This window comes from Mesoplodon bidens, assembly GCF_964165515.1.
Source record: "Mesoplodon bidens genome assembly, chromosome: 3".
Classification (NCBI taxonomy): domain Eukaryota; kingdom Metazoa; phylum Chordata; class Mammalia; order Artiodactyla; family Ziphiidae; genus Mesoplodon; species Mesoplodon bidens.
This window is the reverse complement of record NC_138178.1, coordinates 113,293,893-113,317,118: the sequence shown is the minus strand read 5'-3', so window position 1 is coordinate 113,317,118 and position 23,226 is coordinate 113,293,893. Positions and strand designations below refer to the sequence as shown.

General features: G+C 37.4%; 1 protein-coding gene across 12 annotated transcripts in view; it reads right to left on the bottom strand.

The window, feature by feature from the left end:
* Positions 1-23,226, bottom strand: part of NPAS3 (neuronal PAS domain protein 3) — a gene marked incomplete at its 5' end in the record, with an annotated part of 867,843 nt that overhangs the window by 594,189 nt on the left and 250,428 nt on the right. For 9 of the 12 annotated variants that reach the window (XM_081229934.1, XM_081229935.1, XM_081229936.1 and 6 more), the window contains one exon: positions 2,099-2,343. In XM_081229934.1, the coding sequence (XP_081086060.1) occupies positions 2,099-2,343 (245 nt within the window). Of the gene's footprint in view, positions 1-1,936; positions 1,988-2,098; positions 2,344-23,226 lie in introns of all 12 variants that reach the window. The other 3 variants (XM_081229930.1, XM_081229940.1, XM_081229941.1) reach the window with 1 other exon arrangement.

The window sequence follows — 23,226 nt, the reverse complement described above, 5'->3', positions numbered from 1 at the left end:
AATGATATCTGATAGAAAGAACCCTAGACAGAAAAGCAGAACAACAGGATTCTAGTTTTAGATCTTCTAACACTTAACTGTAAACCCTTTCTACACCATTTCCCTCACCTGTAAAATGAGGGCTTAGTTCTATAGTATCTGTAATTGTGCACCTCTAAAAGGCCATGATTCTAAAAGCAAGCAGAATTATCACATCGTAGAAGAACGGACAGATCATGGAACCATTAGGTTTTTCTACTTTGGCAGCCGCCACTACCAAGGAAGCCTATAAACTGCCAACTCTCTTAAAGAAAAGATGGAAATAAAAGATAATTATGTTAAAAAAAAGTTAATGTAAGTCTAGTCCCTCAATGTATTTCAAATTGAATAATAAGAGTAAGAATATATTTTGCATGTTGTGTGATTTCTAACCTGTTGTATTTATCCATTCATCTTACATGATTTGGAATAAACACAAAGACAACCTACTGAATAAACTCTTAAGTATTTACTAGGATTATATTCACATCTTTAGCTTGGGAAAATTCACCACTACTTTAGCAACTGCAACCTGGACTGGTGTATTACCAAGTTGACATCAACATTCTTAAGGGCAGAAGGGCTGTAGAAGAACAGCATGAATGTGCCTTGGTTTATTTGTACTGTGCTACCTTATACTTACACCCTGCCCTTGAGAGCTATCTCTGTTGTACGTTCTTCGCAACCTTCAAATGTCATTCTTATACTTAGAGCAGGAGTCTGTGAACTCTGGCTTGTGGGCCAAATTTGGTGGCAGCTGCCTGCTCTGTAAGTACAGTTTTACTAGAACACAGCCATACCCTGTTGTTTACATGCTGTCTATGGTTGATTTCATGCTACAATGGCAGAGTTGAGTACTACCCCAAAACTAAAATATTTACTATATGGCCTTTATATAAAATGTTTGCCAACCCCTGCTCTAGAGAAAAATAACCTGTTACAATTTGAATTCTAATTTTCCTTCTCTAATAAGCCTAAGAAACACAATCTCTAAGTAACAAGAGCAAAGATACAGACAGATTCACACAGGTACATACATACATATGATTATACCTCTTAGCACAGAATTGTCAATAGTCACTGCTTTTGACCCTGCATTTTAATTTGAATCCTATAATAGGTTATAGCTCCCCCCAGTACCCTTCCCTACAACAGCCAAGAGTACAGGGACTTCGTAAGTCATTGTCAAGGTGTAATCACATAACTAAAGAATCGAATTCCTCCCCCAGAGGAGGCTGCCTACAATTCCACCAAATGTCCAATTTTATTCCATGCTCATCAAGGGCCTAGATACAAGGTTAAAGCACAAAACCCAGCAGATCCCGTCCCATGCCTTGAATGATACATTTTCAAGACAGAAAATCAATGGCCAACACCACATGCACATCAATAAACATATGCATGCATATTCATATGTTTAAAATCTCATCAATTATTAGGCGTTTCAAGAACAAACAAGAAAATAACCCTCTTAAGTATCAGAGTGAAGAAGGCCTAAAATTTCTAAATAATAAGTTTTAAGGGAAACTGCACCAATGACTGGGGGCACAAATACATGTTTATATTTATAAATTTTATGCAATATGCATAAAGAGTTGAAACATTAATACATACATTGATCATTTTGTTAGTCAATGAAATCATTACTCAAAAGGCCTGCTATAGTTGTACTTTGCTCCCATCCTCTCTTTCATAACTAAAACCAGAAGATATTAGCCCTACCCTTTAACAAATATTCTCATACTCCACCCCTTAATAATAATTTGCATGTATTAGCATAATATAAATTAAACCCAAGAAGCATATTAATGTTAAGTCATTTCATTCTCATGTCCCTGAAACCTTATCTATAGTGACAGAATATTTAGGCTGACAGACTTTTTGAAAATAAAATAGAAATAGAAGAGGTTTATTTCACCTTCACATGGTGTCTTTCTCATGCAGAGTTCAGATTTCCACATTTGTATCCCTTTAAAGGATTTGATATGCAGGAAAAGAAGAAAGGATGATGGTAAACATTTCATCTTAGAGACACCTACAGACCACCATATTCCAGGATGAACAGTGGCTGAAACCTTACCTTTTACTGACGTGTTAGGTGGAGGGCCTTCCATTCGCAAGTTCCATGGAGGGTCCCCCTGGTTAGCAAAGTCTCTCATTTTCAGATAGCTAATTGTAAGTCGAATGATGGAGGCCTTGTCAAGCTGGCTAGTGATGGCTGCAGGAAGAGGCAACAACTTGGCCAATTCATAGAACTCAAAGTTTTCTTTTCCCCGGCGGGAGCGAGCAGCATCCCGGGACTTCTCCTTTCTCAATGCTTGTAAACTGGAATCAAAGGAGTGAAAAAGTGTTGTTTAGAACATGTGACTCTGTCATCAAGCATAAACTGCTTTTCTTTTTACTTCTTTTTTCCCCCAGCAAAAATCTACCAAAATCATCTTCAAAATTCCAGGGACATAGTAAAAGGAGTTCCAGACAATGACCTCTATAACCATAAATTCTACTTCTAGGCTTATATGCCATAAACTCAAGTGCAATGAGTAAAAATAGTTTGCTTGTTAAGTTTTTTCCTCCTATCACCTATGCACTGAGATATATTAATTGTTTCTAAGACATAAGGTTTACAGGTGATGCATGATGTTGTCAGCTATGAGCAATTTAAAAGATTGGGATTGTATTTATATATCTATTCTTAAGCTAATGGTTTTGTTCATTTAACGGCTATCACTATGGAATTGTAAAGCATCAGAAGGACACATTTGAAAAAATGTATTTCAATTACCATCTTGAGAAACAAAGGGTAAACAAACACACAGTTCACAGAATTAACAAAATGTTGATGTGCTTCCAGCCCTCAATAAGAGCCATGGCCTTCAGTCACATAAAGAAAACATCTTATTGGAAATGAAGATTTCAATGTAACTATATAAATGCACTGGTAATTGATTGATAAGAGAATACTTTAATTCTTTATTAATGAACATACATGCATAGATGGATAGACTCTCTAAGATACTAGAGAATAAAATATATCACCCAAAAAAGGCAAACTTTAAGATAACATAAATTTAATGTTGAAAGATAAAGTCCTGTATGGGTTATTAAAATTTATAAACATTATAGACATATTACTTCACATAAGAGGCAACAGGTGGGATAGAGCATTTTCCTTTAACTATTCATGTACATTTCTGTTTGAAGTTTGCTCACATTGCTGAGGGCAGAATCTAGCACAACTGAAGTTTTATGTGGGCATCTGACAGGAGAAGTGCACCTACTCTGAATTGCTCCATTTTGTGTCTGATGAAAAATAAATTCAAAATCAGACTGTGATGATAAATAATTGGACAATATTTATAGTACCGAGGTATTATTAACATCATTTGTAAGTATCCATTTTATTGGACTTTGAAGGCATTTTAAATCTTTGAATCTAGCATTCTGGTTTCCCATTACCAACTATCAAGAAAGAGAAATAAGAAGGAAGCAAGACCAGAGGAATAGATTAAAATGAGTCCAGCAGTGTGGCTCCAATCTCTTAATATGAGCAATAACATTCCCTATTACCTTAGACCACATCTGATATTGTTCATAGTGGAAACACTGTTTTCACTGCCGACATTTCAGGTATCTTATTGAACATCTATGTGATTTAAGTAATGCCATAATGCTATGGTCAAATACTTGCTAGGCTAATACCCCTACCAGTTTCATGTTCACTCTATTAATAAAATATTCTACATTAGCTAACTAATGTATTTCTCAGAACTAGACAAATTAATGCTATCATTTTCAGAGTCAAAGCAGTCACAGGTAACAAACTTTTGTCTTAATGTTGGTGATAAGCAGAAACACCACTAATTTATAAGGAAAAGACATGTTATGCCATTTATTTCCCAAAATTTTAGCTGGCCTCCATTCACTTCTTTAAATGCTCAGTGTGGCTTGTTGAAAATTATGTAAATAAAAGTAAGAGATGCCTTACAATCTGACAAAGTATAAGTATAACCAGGATCCAGGTCAACATCTTAGGATAAAACAATGATTCATAGCCCTCCCCCTATATAATAAAAGTAATCTAACACCATTTAAGTCAGTTGTGCCAAAAGAACTATGTCATTTGACATGCTTTCTCTACCACTTGTAGAGTGCAGTGGTTCAAGTTCAATGCTTTGCTCTTTTTGTGTTCTTGTAATCGAATAGTACTCCAGAAGGTGGGCTGAACTTACTTTTTTTTTTTTTTTCTTTTCTTTTTGGTCCAGTAAGTGACTATGATGGAGCTCTAGAGCAGGGGCTGCAAACTCAAGGGCTTGCAGGGTGAAGGCAGGGAATGTCAATGAGTAAAGAGGCCTGATGCCACCTGTGGAGAAGTGGAGGATGAAAGCCCAGGGCAAGGGAAAGCGCACACCGTTTCAGCTTTGCGTGTGCTGCTTTGCGGGAAGGCACGCCTAGTGTTGCCAGATTTCTGCTGTTGCTATTTCTAGAAAACAAAATCTGAATTTTTACATAGCACTTCCAATTTTATGTTATGTGTTAATTTTATGTTAACTAACTGGCATTTTTAAAAATCATGCGAGCCAAACAGAACATGCCATTTGGTCAATAATGGAGCAGGGACTCATTTTGCAATTGGGTAATAATTTGGGAGGCCAATTTTGCCAGAAGTTTTACATGGATGTTATATATAATTTTACTTACACATGTCACTTGGTGATCACAAATGGATTCACTTGTTATCTAATTAATATTACTAATATTCACACTTGGAATTTCTCTACTCAACTGAAGCAAGTAGAGGATTAGGCAGTTATTCTGAAATTGATATCACTGCATAGGCTTATCAATAATCTAAGGAAAAAAAAACTAATCCTAAGGGTAGGCAAAGCCCAAGATCACAGGGATCAGCCCAATGAGCTCCAGGGGTGAGGCGGAGGGGAGATGACTTCTTCTTTCTACTCAAAGAAGGGGAATATGTGGACACTAAGGCTTTGGGGTGCCTTGCGTAAACATTGCGATCTGATACTTGACTTTTCTAAAATACCGCTTACTTTATGTGTTCCCATACTACCTCCTTATCGTTTTTCTCTTCTCTACCTCTCCCCTCTTTAAAAAAAATCTCTAACCCACAACTGTGTTACCCTACTGGAGTAATCGTCCTGGCTATAATCTTAATAACAATGGGTTTCCATGACCTCCACATCACATCATTATGCTGACACCATCATACAGAAGACTTTCCGAATGATAGCACCGTGTCTGTAATAAGTAGTAACTGGTTTTGAGGGCAACAGCAGTAAAATACGGTTAAAGGACTAGAAACGTAGTGGAGATGCTGATACAATAGATGAAGCTAAAGTCCTTAAGACAAGGACAGATTGTGGATTAATCTTTTGCCTGCTTTAGTGAAATAGAGCCTAGTTACAAGTAATTCTCAAATTGAATTAAGGACTACATTAAAACCTAAAATAAATTTGCATTTATATATTCTGTTCTAAACCAAAACATTATGGTTGCATTTCTAAATACTAGAGAAAGAATGGATTGACTGTGAGTGAATGTTATGGCCTGATCTCTGCCACCTAAAATACGATTAAACAGTAAATATTCCTTGGATCCAAACTTCCCACTGCTTTAATGTTCTTTCACTTGGACTCTGGATAACAGAAAACCCTCCACAAATCAAAATTTCAACTCTCTTTGATGACGACAGTATCATCCTCACTAATAATTACCACCACCAGCAACAAAATCAACAACTATTTCCAAAGATACACACACACATGTCTGAAAAACATAGGCAAAATTATGTATATATGTGTATATTTTGGGGGTGATGGTAAATGATTTTCAGATTTTCAAAAGGGGCCCAGCACCCAACCAAAAAACCAATAATCTAATGTATAGAATTTCCTCATATAAGGATTATAAAGTTGGATTCTGCCCTCTTTTTGCCATTGACGTTGTTAGAATTAACTTATCCTAAAGAACTACCTTGGTTAAAATAATATTATTTTATGTATGTTTCCGTTCAACACTGAAACAATTTTTACATTCTATAGTTATATCTTTACGCATAGCTGACAAGCAATCAAAAAAGAGTTTAGGGCTTCCCTGGTGGCGCAGTGGTTGAGAGTCCGCCTGCCAATGCAGGGGACACAGGCTCGTGCCCCGGTCCGGGAGTATCCCACATGCCGCGGAGCAGCTGGGGCCGTGAGCCATGGCCACTGAGCCTGCGCGTCCGGAGCCTGTGCTCCGCAACGGGAAAGGCCACAACAGTGAGAGGCCCAAAGAGTTTACTAAGAATGAAGATTTAGCAGTCAGTGCTTGTAAATGTAAAGTGATTTTTTAAATCTTTCCATCTATTTTAAGTTCCTTTGGCAAGTTGTATATTTTGCGGAAAGAGTCTCAATGAAGGAGTTATGAGACCCACTTTGGCCACTGTAGGCCACTTATAATTCTAAGTCACTAAGTTGAGCCTCAATTTTATCATCTTAGATCATGAGAATGACAAACAAGGAGTATTTGGCAAATCTCCTGGGACCACTGCAATGACTCATATGATAATTTCATGTTAGTATATTGTAGACCACAAAGAAGTAAACTTCTTGGACAATTCTAAATTTTAACTTATTATTAACCGGGGGATTTTTGTGGATACTAATGCCTGTGGCCGGCAATTCGTTATGTAAGTGATACTGATACATCTCTGGTGAATAACGTTTGGGTAACAAAAGATGTATTAATACATCTCTGGTCAATAATGTGGTAACAGTTAAGATAGTTTGTAAGCTCTAAATGTGGTAAAGTCTACTTCAGAGTTTTACAACTAAGAATTTTAATAAGTTGGAAAGACTTAATGCTTAAAATATAGTCAACCTTTCCTTAAACTTTCTTGGAAGCACAGGGGTTAGGAGTAGGGGCTCTGTAGCCAGACTGTAAGTATTCACATCATCACACAGTTACTAGGTGGGCTACCTTGGATAGGTGTCTCAACTTCTTTAGGCCTCAGTTTCCTCATCTGGGAAATAGATATTATATTAGTACATACATGACAATATTGCTCAGAGGAGTAATTGAGCTAATATATGTAAAGTGCTAAATGCCTGCCATGTTGTAAACATTATATAAGCATTAACTATTATTACAGTAATTGTAAAACTTACCTGGGGACAAAAGCCCAACTGTTTTGATCCTAGTACCACATCCGATTATTACCTTATTCCTCCACAATTCTTTGTAATTTTCTTTAACCAGCAGCCTCTTTCCTACCACCACATTTTTTTTTTTTTTTACTCTGGTTACAGGTTTATAATTCTGAATACTTATTTGTTTTCCTCATTGCCCTCTCAAACGGCCACGTGTGACCTTCATTTTTTAGTAAATTTTATTTCCCATACAGTGACAGTAGAAATTAAATCAAAGGCCTGACTTCTGCTTGGTGACAACCCTAAACTGCTGAGTTCTGAAACTCCTTCCATGTTCTCTCAGCTCACGATTCTCACTTTCTTTAAGTCCTGTCTGCTGCCTCTCTCAGCATATCCTCCACACTAGCGGAAGGCAGAGGGTAAGTGTGTGGATTGCAGAGCCAGACTGCCTGCATTTAAATCCTGGCTCTGTAACTTATGAATTATGTAAACTTGAGCAATTTACTTAACTTCTTTTGCCTCAGTTTTTCTCACCGGGGAGATGGGATGATAATACTATCTGCTTCATAAGGTTCTTGTTGAAATTAAGTGAGGTAATTTTTATAAAATATTTACAGTGGTGCCTGGCACACAGCAATACTGTATAAGATGTGTTAAATGAAAACCTAAGCTCAGGTCACGCTGACTGTTCTATGCTTTAAGGTCCATTTATAATTTACACTCTGTTCTCACCAATATGATTTCTATCCACTGGTTCTGATATACCACATTGTGTACTTCAGTTAAATAAAACTACTTGATTGCAGAGATATTGATTTTTCATTGTGGTCCCCCTAATGCCTGTGGTCCATCTGTTTTACACCACAGGTATACTCAATAACTTGTTCAAATAAAAAATAAAACGTATGTCTCCTTAATGGAAGGTTAAATGTTTATAAATACGTGATTGCCTGTACTAAGAATAATAAGGGGCCATTATTTTGTTCCCTAAAGTAGAAAAAAGTGGCATTCAATGGTAAGACACACAATTTTGTTCACATAGAAAAATGAACATCCAAACAGTAGTTAAGGGAACGGGTTACTCAGGAAGATGGCGAAAGCTTCTATGGAAGACTTGAAAATTGCAATGATAATTATTAGTCAGAAAGAGTATATGTGTACTCCTAGCAGGAAGAAGATCTTTCAAAGTATCTCCCAAAACATCACAAATCTGAAAGTTCTCTTTAATGTCAGGCAAAGCCCCAAATCCAGGACCATGGAGAGCTCAGCCAGACCATCTGGAGCAGGGAAGAAACTTGGAAGGACAGCATTTCCTGCTCTGGCCTCCGCATAGGGGGCAAGGCTGCATCATGAAACTTTACTTGAGCCATCAATGAGACAGGAAGAAAAGGTAAAAACTTAAAAACTATAGGTATTGCCACTATCACAAAGCCAATATTATGAAATTGACTCAGGACTTGTAATCTCTCTGAAGCTGCCACAGAGCTGTATAAGGGTGTCAATTTTTCATTGGGCCACTTGTCCACGGTGGAAAAAACAGATAATTTTGGATGTGATGACTCATTAAATTAAAAGAGGTAAGTTATCTTTTGTGGCTGGTCTTTTGTAAAATTTAGTTTTGCAAAATTGATTGGTTTCCTACTTCACAGAAATGGCGATAATGATTACGGAAACAATATAGCTGGAGATTTACAGAATATAACAGAGCAAAAGTAATAATTGTCACAGAGGAACAACAGAAGTAAGTCAACTTAATCAAATGTTTCTTCTCCGATGACTTCTTCAGAGCATAGATTTCTATCAGTTATTTTTTTTACAATTTATAATTATATTTGTGGAATGGCTTCTCATATGGATGTAACTGACAGATCCATACTCTCTTACACAAAAATCCTCTCTCTAAGCCTCAGCTTTAACACCTTCATGTAAACTTTTAGAATACAATAAGTGTAAAAGAACACGGAGAGCTTCCCTAGTGGCGCAGTGGTTAAGAATCTGCCTGCCAATGCAGAGGACACGAGTTCGAGCCCTGGTCCGGTAAGATCCCACGTGCCGCAGAGCAACTAAGCCCTTGCACCACAACTACTGGGCCTGTGCTCTAGAGCCTGCAAGCCACAACTACTGAAGCCCATGCACCTAGAGTCTGTGCTCCACAACAAGAGAAGCCACTGCAATGAAAAGCCCGCGCACCACAACGAAGAGTAGCCCCCATTCGCCACAACTAGAGAAAAAGCCCGTGCGTAGCAACAAAGACCCAATGCAGCCAAAATAAATAAATAAATTTATTAAAAAAAAAATGAACATGGCAGGTTTTGTTCGTCTAACTGTAGGGGAAAGGAAAGGTAGGGTCAAAACTACTTTAAATTTTACCTTTTTAAAGTACTTCTAAGGAGCCAGACAGGCAGTTTTTTATGGATTTTCCTACTTGTTTTGCTTAGGAGAACCCAGCACTACAGACTTCTACTATTTATCAATTAATCTGGCATGCAGCCTCAAAGGAAGAAGGTCGACCTGTATTAAAAATGCAGCCATCAAAAATTCATCAAAGGCTGCAGCATTTTAACTCATGAAGCTTTGAACACCTGCATACTTGTCAGATCTCTGGTCATAGTTAACAGTGAGACCTATAGTTACTCCGGTACCTACACCTGCCCTGACATGAGCTGAATGAGGAGACTTCCCAGGGAAAGACTACAGTGAAGATTCTATAAGCACTGCTTGCCCTTCCTTCGTTACTTTCAGTAAAACAGCCCACCACACACTGACATCACATAGAGTTCAAAGTCAATCAAATCAGCCAACTGCAAAGAATACAAGTCTTTCAGAAGTATTTTTCCCCATGATTATAAATATCAGCATTCTTACAAGGTAATATAATTGAGAAACGCATAAACAACTATTATCTGGTAGGATTATGTACAACATAATTCACAAATTGAAGTCTTTTAATGCTCTTCAAGAAAAGGTAATAATTTCAGAAACCTTCCTTTAATGTGTGAAGAAAGCAGCATAGTATATGCTGGAAGTAAAAACTGGAACCTTCAAGTTCAAGGTAAGAACTCTGCTGCTTAACTAATGCACTGCTCATAGCTGTCATCATTAATTTATGTTAGCCTCTGTAAACATCAAGAGTATAATAGGCCAATTTCACAACTAAATATAGATGCACATTTTGCCCTTATATAAATGGCAGATTGCTGCTGTAGATCATCGCTGCAGCAACATGTCAGTAAAGATGCACTGTTTGATGGTCTGATGCCCACACAATATATAAAACCAGTTGTAATGGTTGTTTGGAAGCAAAGTGTAACATAGCAGCAAAATTTCATTTGCTCCACAAACTCAGGATATATTGAGCTTGGCTGACAAAGACTGCTTGATGTGCTAAATCAGTTTGACCTTCATTCTTGCCTTATTTTTCTCATTTAACATGTGAAATGACCATTATTTTCCCCCATGTAAGAAAATATCATGAAATTGATTGCTTAAAACCAGTGTCAAAAACATCTGCAACTGCTAACATTCAATGAAGTATCAAAATCAAGATGCATCCTTAAAACGTTTAAACTAAGATATATTCTGATTGAATAATCATGACCCATTTCTGACTTGTGGTAAAATAGATCAAAAGAGTAATTAAAGCCATTCAATTGAATGCCTTCCCTCATCTTCAGAAAATGCCTTGTGTATGTTTGAACTTAATAATTAAATTAATTGGTTTTAGCCAATGAGCATTTTTATTCTTAACACTTTAAATAAGAGGATTTAATTCCAGAATGAGTCATTAGAATAGTAATAAAGAAAGCTGAGAGGTCCGCACAATCCTTTTCAACCAATGTTCACCTTGATTCAAATAACCTTTGAATGAACCACAGCAAGACCAAACTATTCATTGTATGCTTTGGTGTCTGCCAAAAACCTCCTGAATCAAAGTGTTTTGTTCTTCATTTTCCCCCAGAACTTTAAGCTATCCAACTGGCAATTCCATAATAATGAAAAAAAAATCTTGCAGCTTTATCAAGTAATTTCTCTCCACCCAATAAATAGCACTTTACCTTGAAGCAACTTGTATATTTCACACCTTAAATTTCTATTTACCAAATCAGCTAATCACTTCACAATTGAACTCAGAACAAAAAAAAAATTATCAATTAAAGTGGTTGAAACTCCTGCAAATTATCATTTAGGAATGAAGTAATTGCTTTCATCAGGGCAGAAAAGCCCGCCAGAACAGAAATGTCACTTTAGATTAGTGTTCTCTCTCCTGAAGCTATGGATGACACAGCTGATATAAGACTAAATGCCAAGACCAATCAATTGCTTTTGTGGCTCTGCTCTGAGCTGCTGTAAAAGGGGCCATTTTCTAGGATCTACTCTTCATTATAGTAAATGCTATCTCCTTGGTAACATAATTCCATTTCTCATAAATTCTGTCTGAGCGCATTGTCCTAACAATGGATGTTTGTGGAAAAGAATGCTGTTGGTTTAATGCACAGAATTAAGTGTGAATGGCTGTCAAACTGCTGTAGTTTACTAGTTCTTAAACATAAATTGAAGTCTTATACATTAAAAAGATTCTTGGGGAGAAATGAATGTCCTGAACAAGGGTAAGATAGTTGTATTTGAAGGTTCTGTGCTACTGGTTTAGAATTTTGATTATTCTAGTATTTACCTGTTGTGTACATTAAATCAGTCAGCTCACACCAGAGGTGGGTGAACACATCACTTACTTTCTCAGCAGTGTAGTTTGCAAATGTGAAACCTCAGAAGCAAATATGGACTCGTTAGGCAACTGCAATATGATTTGTGAATAGCCACAACTGTATTAAAAGACAAAAATTTTTTTCTTTCAGCTGAGCCATTCCTGGAAAGCACCCAGATCTTAATTTGTATTGTTCATCCCCCTGAAGTTACAAGAATCTGGGTTGCAGGCTCCAATTAAAAAGAAATTGAAGAAGCTAATATAGTGAGAAAGCAGCAATTCCCTGCACTGCTCTCTTCAGGTCTGAAGTTTAGAAAGAGATTCAGGATCACGGGTCTTTGCCCGACGTGGGATAAAGGCTTTCTCATCCCGGTGAGCACACATGTGTAACTTCCATTAGCAGTAACAGAAGTCGTGAGCACACATTGAGAGGAAAGTCTACTGCTAAATATTTGAAAGGGTCAGAGCATCTTTGCTGAAGGCAAAATGAGAAGGAATGATGGGCACCCTGTGACCCCAGGACATTTTACTAACCATCTAAAGGGCCATTGATGGATTTCTATCACTCCAAGGACTACAGTACTAATTTTCATAATATCAATGCCAGGAAACTACGTGTTGTTTCTACATTTTAAGATTATTCAGTACTGTCAAAGAAAAGCATTGACCTTCTTTAGCACCATAATCATATAAGCAAACATCTCTGAATGTCTACTAAGTTTCAGGGTTTAAGTGTTTTAAGCATCATCCCATTTAATTCATGGTTGCCAATATCAGAAGGGGAGAGGGGGGAAGTAACAGTATCTATGAAAAGCAGATCATCTCCACTGATTATATTTGACCCTAAAACAGTGTTGCCTTCAGCCCCTATTTTGGAGGGCAACTAAATGGGTTTTATATCTTCCCTCTTACTTTCTGCCCTCATCCCCCAAAACTAGTTTTCTTGTCTCAGGGAGGGCTTTCCCTGGATCCTAGACTTTCAGTGCTAAAAGCAGGACGGTCCTGGGCAAACCAGAACAGTTGGTCACCCTGGAAATGTTACTGCCTCCCATCTCACAAATAAGAAGATCAAAGCACAGAGAGGGAAAGTAACTTGCCCAAGGCCAATGACAGCTGAATCTAGAATCTGAACCTTGGCAAGATGACCCCAATATGTCCTTCTCACCACCGTACTGCACTGCCTCTAGAGCAATAACGTCCTCGCGATTCCCCTTCTCCCGATTATATTTATACAACCATTAAGTTACCAATAAAGGTTTATATAATTTATAATTACCCATATAAATTCCATCATAATTGTTATGAAAACATTAATTCGTTAATAAAATTTCTGATAAACCCCCTATTTTTTCAGGCTTATAAACACATTCCAATTTGGAGTAGATAAATTTGCTGTTAATTGCTCTAAGTCCCAAACTAAGTCGTTTTGGAATTCAAATTCAAATGACCTTTCTAGAGGGAAAATTCATTTTTTCCTTTAATTTTCTTTAAGTGTGATTTCAAACACTTTTGAAAGCACAACCAAGTGGAAGAAAGCTTTTGAAAACTTTCAAGCTTGATAGGAGAAAGTTGGAAAGAAGAAAGCATGCTTTGACAAGTTTGAAGATCTTTAAGTATGAAAAATGAAAGTTATGGTCATGTGAACACTGCAAACAGCACACACTTTTACTTAACATCAATGAACACACCATTATACTATAACTGCCTGCATTTTTAACAGAAATAAGTGAAATGGTCATGCTTTCTTTAAACACTACAATTGAGAATACAGGTCCATCAGTCTAAAGAGATAATATACCCTACCCCTACCTAACTGACTTTTTTTAAAGACATGTATTTTTATTTAACCTCTCATCAAGGTTCCAAAAGCATGGTATATAGTTACCAGGGGTGTACAGTGTTACAATTTCTAGAGAACACTTAGGGAAATACATATCCCAAGCTGACTAAGGAGGCAAATAAATATATTCTGAAAGAACATTCACTATCTCTTTGATAGACTTCAGGAACAAATCATGGAATATTCTCCAGATATTGAACAAAGATGTTGAAACAAATCTTCAATGACTGGGGAAATTTTTTTACAATATGTTAAGTGATAAAAGGCAATTCATAAAGCAGCATGTATAGTGGGTCAGACAACTATAGCGATATATCCATAATTATATATACAGAGAAAATATATCCAAACCAGGATTAATTCCCACAAGGCAAAATATTAAGATTGGTAATTTCTACATGGTAGAAATTCCTTGTAGGGGGGTCAGAAGATGGGAGGTGGGGGGGCAGGAGATAACTAACTTCTGAAGTTTCTTCAATAAACATGTATTTTTAATATAAAAATTACTTCTTGAAAAAAACAACACAAATGTCATTTTATGGACTCTAAGTTGAGCCTCAGAAGCACTATGATGCTCAAAGGTATTTTTCATTTAGTAAATGGTTTACCTGACAGTGCTATCAAATGTCATCCTGTCACCACTTCTTGCAATAGTAGGGCCTGAAAAATATTTCGAGAAAATGCTTGGCTTGGTCATTCCTCTAAAAGAGAACTGGAATTGAAAAAGCTGGGAGAGGCCTTCATCCCTCCTCAAGTTAACCCACATGAGTCTCCAACCAAATGACTGAGTCCTTCAGCCAGACAGCCTGGGCTCCTGTGTCTTTTGTGGCCCCCCTAAACCCCAAAGCAGTATATTGCCCAGTGTACAATATGCCAGCTGCCTGGTTGGGGATGGAGTGTGGTACCATTTAATGACTGACTTTTTTCGTGTGTCACTAACTCCTTGACAAGCCGATGGCAGACGCAGATTCTTACCTGGGAGAAAACACAGACAAATAAACACACAAAATATTGCACAGAATGGGCTTCCTGAAGCAAAGTCTCAGACCCTGACTCAAGTCTTGGTTAAGAAGCTGCCTCAATTAACGGTATCTTGAGATCTCTACTAAGTTCTATGACACTGACCAAACTATCATAGTCAGGATCATTGTTTTTTCATTGACTGCTGCACCTCCCACTTCTAACAGGTGTTGGCCCTCGGTGGTACAGTGGGTCCATGGCATTAGACTACATATATGCAGCAGACAAGATTTTATGTGCCAGGGATTATCATATGAGATTTAATCTGAGAAGTCATAATACCTCACTGAGGTACTTTATAAAGCAGGACAACATAGGAAATGCCTGTTTATTTGTAGGCTTCCATTACTTAGTCAGGAACAAAGTCCTTCCAAAACCCTACATTCTTCTGAAAAACCTTGATAGATGCTTAGTCCTCTCATTAAAATCTGACTTGGAGGAATTACAAGTAAGTTATTCTGAGCCACATGTAACTGTGTAACAGGATGATAAAGGTAGGTAATATTTCAATGTATAAAATACATGTTTAAAACATGAAATTAAATAAGGGTAAAATAAATAGGCATTTTTTTTAATTTCATGAGTTTGCAAGCTGCTCATGGAAAAACAAAAGGTTGTACCATGATACAAGTGTACAGGAAACTAAAAAGACCCAGTTACCTTATTAGTTGCAAGTCAGCACTGAATTTACTGATATTGAATAATTACAACTTTAATAGTAACATGAATCCAAACTGTTGGTAGAAAGTTCTCAGATGTAGGAAAGCACATGATGATTGATTTGTAAGCTGAGTAAAAGGGACTGTTTAATTGAAACAGGGCAAGGGAAGCCAGCGATTTGCTCAACTGGCCCTTACAACAAAGCCTCCACAAAGAACCTTAGTATCTGAATCCATAAGGCACCAAATAGTTTAAAAAAACACAAAATGCATACCTATGGTTGAATACTTCCTCCCTGACCTGTCATCCCAATACAGTCTTTGACCAAAATGGATATCCTGCAACCTTCTACTCACCCACAGGTACTTTACAGGAGCCCTTTCTTAAATTCACCTTCTATCCTCTCTGCATTTCATTTTGTTTTGTTTGGGCTGAGATATTCATCTTAAAAGATTTTCCCTCAAGGTCTCCTTTTGAGTTATCAGCCAACAAAAGATCACTTAAGTCTTTAGTTTCACTTGTGAAAACAGCAGCCTTTCCCAACAGTGCACTTACAAAGATAGTGTGGAGGTCAATGAGTTACCAAGAGCCATTCGGCAACTTTGTCTTGTTCCCAGCAACTTTGTCTTGTTCCCGTGGCTGTGAACCTGGGAGCTCGGAACTGGAGCCCTAGCCACTGGACCACCAGGGAATTCCCAGAGTCACTTTTCAAATACATACAAGTACATGTGCACTTGCATGTGTGCGTGTGCGCACACACACACACGCTCACATAAACACACCACTGTTTTAAGGGGACTGAATTATATACATTGCCCTTCAAACTCTGTTTTCTTCCCCCTCAGTTTTGCCCCCTCATTTGCTTCTACACAATTTCCCTCTCAGAGAATCACTCACTGGATCTGGTCATATCTCTTCTCGTAAAATTCATATATGCAAGAAGAGTGAGTCAGAGTTTTTTGTTGTTGTTGAATTATTATTAGTCTACTGTAAATGAATTTAAGTTAGAGATCACAAACTCAAATGCCTGCAGAATCCAACGAAATTATACAAGTGAATAAAGAGAACGAGGTGAGAGAAAACACTGCAAGCGTGACAATAAATGGCAAATGGGCCCTCAGTGTTGAGCAGGTTACAGGGAGTGGTGTGGACTATGGCAAACCGGAGAGCACTTGCCTAGTCAACAGGGGGCACACATTATTCAGGAAAAACAGTTGTTACTAGATGCCAATGTGGACCCAAAGTTGCCAAGTCTTCCTTTTTAAGAGAAGCCAGAAATCTAGACTTTTAAAAAATCTTCAATTATTTGAAAATATTGAGCATCTCATTTTAAAAATGCAACTTTCTGCAGGCTCCTATGGGTCTCATTTGGCCTGTGGCAGTTAGCAATCTATGGTTTAACACCATTAATAGCCTTCCTGAGAGTAGGATTTAATTATGGGGTACATAAGGCATAGGATATAAAGAGCTATAGCAGTCAGGTGACAATGAAGAATTGAGGAAGAAGCATAAAATGCAGAGAAATGCAGAAAGTTAGATTGGAAGAAAAGAAACTGTATTAACAGTTATTTTTCTCAGAGTGGTAGAATTTCTCCTTTCACTTTGTTTTACAAATTTTCTATAAATAATCAGGAAAAAATTAGATCAGTTACTATTCCTTAAGATCTAACCTATTATTAAAAGTAGCTCAGAAAATTAAAAATACTCATATGCATATTTGTGCATAGATCCATTCACCACATTTCAGCCAAGCAGTTTCAAACATTTAATCACAACTGAAATTTTAGTCAGTTCACCATGATGGCATCATATATAAAAAAATCTTTCATTAAAAATTAAAATAGCAGAGAGCGATCAAAATGGTATAGTAGGATGTGAAAAATTAAAACAGCTCTTTTCCAAATGAGTCAGAATGCACCCCCCCAAATTAGTGATTAAGTTCTGTTGACAATTTCTTAAAGTGCATGCTAAACAAGACTTTGTTGTTATCAGTGCAATAATAAAGTTGAGAGACAGTGTCTTGCATGTATAGTGTGTCCTCAATAAGTATTTGTTGAAAGACAATTGCTGATGATCTGAATGTCCTTAAAAGTCATGATTTAAGACAGTAAACAACACATCCAGTAGTACTGCTCTTGAAATTAAATTTACCCAGTAAATCAGTCCTTGGGATGCTCTTATAGTAATGAAGGGAAGGGAAAGAGAAAGGGAAGAAACACAGATACTCCTCTCTCCCTGCCAAACCTCAATACTCATAAATTCTTCCCTGACCAAAATATTTAAATTCTCAAAACAGTTCTTCCCCATTCTACGCTCTGGAAGTGGTGCTATAGTGAGCACCAAACTGAGGCAAGGAGAAAGAAATGTCAAGAGCCCATGTCATCTCCCTTTATTAATCATACACTGTCGTATTCAGAACACCGGATCACCGTAAATCCTTCCCACAAGTCAGATGGAAACATAACAGGTGGAAATTTCTAAGGGGAAATCCCAGATCTTCACATAATTACTGCATCTCTCTGCTAGATCTGTGTTGTTTATGTGTAATCAGAAACACAAAAATTGGACAGAGCAGTGCTCCAAAGAGAATGCATAAGACAACACAGAGAAAAGATTTCAGATGGCAGGGTACCTACAAATTAAGGTGAGCTATTAAATCTCTACAAGTTTCAGAGAATAAGACAGCCATCTAGAGAGACCTCCTGAAATTCAATAAAAGTTTTGGAACTACTGTTTTCCTATAGCTGAATCTCTTCTGCTTCTGGGTATGGGTTTTTTGTCCTCTTATGTATTTATTTTTAAATAGATGAATATTTTATCATTACAAAAATACATCTATTAAGGGAAGCACGTCTGCTTCCCCTACTGGGCCTTCTCACTTCCTTCTGGCCATTTGCTCCTAATCTCAGTCAGGATCTTTCTCCCTCTCGGATGGAGGCTGACAGCTCAGGTGGAAGGGAAGGCCATGATGTCTATGTGCAGAGTCTGCTGATGTATGAAATGGATCAGAATGGCACAATTCTAGTCAACTTCACTCACAGCAGGTGCAAACAAAAGAACATTCCTATATGAGATCAGGCACCACTCTTCATCTGCAGCTTCTAGGACTGTACAGTAGATCCGAAATGAAAAAACAAACACACACACTCACACACACTCACTGCTGGAATGTTTCCAGAGCAGATACACTCCAATTTGTGCCTCCCTCCACTGCCTTCTAAATATGCAATACTATAAGGAATTGCATATGCCCAACCGTAGGCTATAATTTTACTGATAAACTCTGGTGACATTATAAAATCCGTAAGGGCAAAGAGCAAGTGATTTGCTCATGTCACTAAAAATTCAATACAAAATTATAGCTTTCATTTAGAAGCCTTTTTAGAACTTAAAAAAAAATCAGTCATGATGCATAGTTATCAATACCTGTATGGCCACGATGACAGGAGAGGGAAAACAACACCAAGCCAATGCTTACAGAGAAAAATCACCCCAAATTCTTCAACTGCACAAAGACAATTCCTGATTTTACAAAATTTTATATAAATTGTGAACGATATGGCAAGCAGAAAATGAGAGCAAACTTGACTCATTCCCTAAAGATTTCTATAAGCATCCATTTATACGGTACTATGTGCTAAATGTAGATTTATATCTTAACATGCAAAATCAGGGATAGGTCTTTTATACTGTATGTTACAAATGAGCTTGCCTAAATTCCTAGACAATTTGTGCATGAAAAGCAGGAATAAGGAAAATAATGCCTCTTTACTCCATGTCAATGGGCTCAGCTTTCACATGAGCTCAACAGGCATTGTGCGTCCTCGTTTGGATAGCACAGATTTGGGTGAGGGGCTTATACCGCCTGAAGATACGCCCATCCATGCACTTTCACAGCATCAGTTTAATAGATGCTTAGGTGAGGTGGAGGTCATATGAAAATATGTTAGTGCTAAAGAAATTCTACTACTCCCATGAGAGAGGGATTTTCTTTTTTTTTTCTTTTTTTCTTAATTTATTTATTTATTTTATTTTTGGCTGTGTTGGGTCTTTGTTGCTGCACCCTGGCTTTCTCTAGTTGCGGCGAGAGGGGGCTACTCTTCGTTGCGGTGCGCAGGCTTCTCATTGAGGCGGCTTCTCTTGCTGTGGAGCACAGGCTCTAGGTGCGGGGGCTTCAGTAGTTGTGGCACGTGGACTCAGTAGTTGTGGCTCGCGGGCCCTAGAGCGCAGGCTCAGTAGTTGTAGCTAAGCACGGGCTTAGTTGCTCCGTGGCATGTGGGATCTTCCCGGACCAGAGCTCGAACCCGTGTCCCCTGCCTTGGCAGGCGGATTCTTAACCACTGCGCCACCAGGGAAGTTCCGAGAGAGGTATTTTCTATTGAAAAGTAAGAGTTTCCCTCCTCTCTGTGCTCAGAATACTTGTATTCTTTGCCAGGAAGAGGCTGAGCCATTAAAGACAGGTCCCCCTTAGTACTTTATGCTATCAGTGGGAAGTCCCAGATGAAACCGATGTGTGTATGAGTGCTTTATAAGCAGGTCTAGACTAAAGTAACTGACAGATCATCTGGAAAATAAGTAGAGTTAATTAAGTAGGTACAGGTGGTCAACATGAGGAAGCTATTCAATTTAAGGGAAAATATGACTGAGAAAATCACAGTTATTCATTATACTCAAACACTGATCTATAAGATGTGAGACCTGGGTTCTGGGCCAAGATCTGCCACTAATAGCTCTATAATTTCAGACAAGACATTTAATGTCTGGCTCTGTCTTCTCACCTGAAAAATAAAGGGATTGTTCTCTAGGACATCTTTCCCCTTAAGGATTCTATTTTCACTTGTGTTTTTGTCACATAACATTAGTGGAACTGCTGGGAATATGTCTGATGTGCATTAAAGTTATTACCCATTTTCTCTGCAGTTTTAAAATGGTGCGTCCTCCTCCCACCCTCCTCCCTCTCTTCAGCCTGTTAGAATCTAATACAGTCACAGAGTCTCCAAAAGTAAATATGCAACCCAACTTTCACATAGGAAGTTCATGTGAAATCCTATGCAATCCATGCAATGAAGTTGCATGGCTATTAAACTCATGGACAACATGTGAAAACTGGCTTAACTAAAATTTCTGATTAATAACAATGAAATACTCTCATTTCCACTTTTCCAAAGGAAAGTCTGGGTCTTCTCCAGAACTGACATAGCAGAGCACGAAACACTTACTCTTGAGTTATGGATAATAACGAATATCAGCTGTCCTAGCTAAAAGAAGAACACCATTTATAGAAGAGTTATAGCTCTGTTTTCAACATAAATTACAACTTTTTTTCACTGGTGGGTGAGAGAGGTTCAAATGATGGCAAAGCTTGCATTTTAAAGTATGCCTGCTTACTTTCTATGTATTGTATAAGGTCCTCAAACATTCTCACAGGATGTCAAACATATGGAAGAAGGAATCAACAAACACATGTTGGTTGCTGTCTAGCATCAGGCTAAAGCCAAATCAACTCATTATCTATATCTGGTGAGCACCAGTATTTTTGGCACTGTGTAGACACAAATGCAATACTGCTATCTGTCCTCAAGGCAAGTAATATTTATACTTTTTCCAGCTTGTGTAGCTAACTCCATAGTTCTTCCAAAATATAGGCTTGAATCCCATAGGATAATCTAGTCTGTAAATGACATGAAAGAACCACCATAATGTCTCCAGTACCTATTAGGCCATTAAAAACATCACTGGCAAAGTAGTGATACAACCACCAAGATTCCATCGAGTCACTCATGTCTTTAGAGCTTGCTCAAAGGTATGTGACTATTGGAATCATATCAAACTGCATTATTCTTTCACTGACACATAAATCTGATTTGCTGTTAATAATACAGCAAACATAAGCAGGTCCCAGTGTGTAACGTCTGAAATTACTTTAAGTACTAAGAAAAAAACAGCAAGCCCTATGAACCACATGTTAAATATAATCTTTCAACTGAAATGTGTGGAGAATTTTTAATAGGTAAACAATGTTTACATTAATTTCACTTGAACTTTTGCAGGCGGGAGCAGCACGTTTTGAGGAGCTCGTGGTCTTGATTTGTTGGTGAATAATATTAAGCTCAAAGTTCTGGAAAGACCCAAACTATAAGCATTCTAAGTTTGGGGTGAATGAAGGTAGAAGCTTAGATGGAAGAGACTAAAAGAGGAAAGGAAGCACCTTTACAAAGAGTTATTATACCTGATAGGCTCCATGCAAGACAGTTGAAATGTGAGCTTCAGTATTCAAAATATAAAGGATACAATCATATGTCTGGTTAACTTACAGGAAATAGTTCCAGAGACAATTTTACACTAACTACAGTGATTTGGGCAATTTTTAAAAATAATACCAGCCAATTTCTCTCCATTATATTCTGCTGGCAGAAAATAAAACATTTTTCTTTGAAATGATTGCCTTTGGTTTTGTTAAATCATGCATTCTGTCAACATGTGGTCACCATTTTTACATGATTTTTCTGCTTCCCTAGAAAAGAATGAATTCACAGTCTGAACCCTGATATAAATATGTAATCTTGCAACTGTTAAGGCTTCTTCTATTACTGCAAAATGAAGAGATAAGAAATGGATGTGGTATCAAAAGAAATGAAACAGAAAAAAAGAAAAAGAAGATGACCAAAGAAGTTTAAAACTCAGATTCTTACATCTACTTCATAGCTAAATGAAGAAAATGCCTCTGCTGATCATTTTTCTTACTGTAACACAAAGGGATTGTGTGCAGTTCATGATTTTAAACCACTAATATTTGAAAACCCTACTTATATCAAGAGATGTGTTCTAGCAAATTCACTGTAGCCAGCAAAAGGTTATAGGAGAAGAGGTTATAATAAAGTCTGAAAAGAAATATTATGCTGTTATTAAATAAAGACTTTTTGGATGTAATTATAAAATGACTGGGCTAAAATTGCTTCCACTAACTATGTCATCCTCTAGGATGGACATCCTTATCTCCAACCTCCAGTCTGTATATTTTTTAAAGCTAAATTACTTTGCAAAAAGTGTAGATATTTGTTTTGTTGCTGCCCAGCTGGGCTTCTGTTCATGATACAGTGAGATCATACCTCTTTCTAGGATAATCACTGCAATGTTGTTTCCCCCCCTCGTAGTGGGATTTCCCAGAGTGGGCGCTCACAAAGCATCCTTGACAACGTTGGTTTGACTTTACACAATAGCTTGAGCCCATAATCAAAAGCACATTGCATCTCAAACTAACTTACAGAAAGAAATCCCCACAATGTTAATCCTAAGTAAAACAACTGAGATACTTCAAATGAGTATAGAAAAAAAATTTCCAGATGAATCCTGAATTGAATAAGAATATAAAGGGCCAAAACAAAGTGAGAACTTGTATACATGAAAAGAGATGGTAAAAGAGAAGACTCTAACACTCAAAAAGACAAGTACTAGCAACTTGACCAGACTCAAAATATGTTTTAAGAGTATAGGTAGAGGAAACAGTCATTTGTTTCCTCCCTCTGCAGTTAACATGTAAAGTAAATTAAAATGTAAACCACAGAGGATGCTACTTAAAAAGAACTTCTACCACCAAGTAGCAAATGAGTCAAATGTTTAGATAAGATTTCAATCAAGGTGACTCTCTGCTTGTGATAGAATGGTCTGAGTCTCAAGAGTACAATCACCATATAAAAAGCACAGGGAAATTAATGCTACTTCTTTGTCAAGGTAAAACCTCAACTTACTAGAACCCAGTTGGAAATTTCAACTTAATCAGAATGATTTTTGTACTCTTGACTTCTTGGGTGAGGAAAACACAAGGAAATCACCAAAAAAGC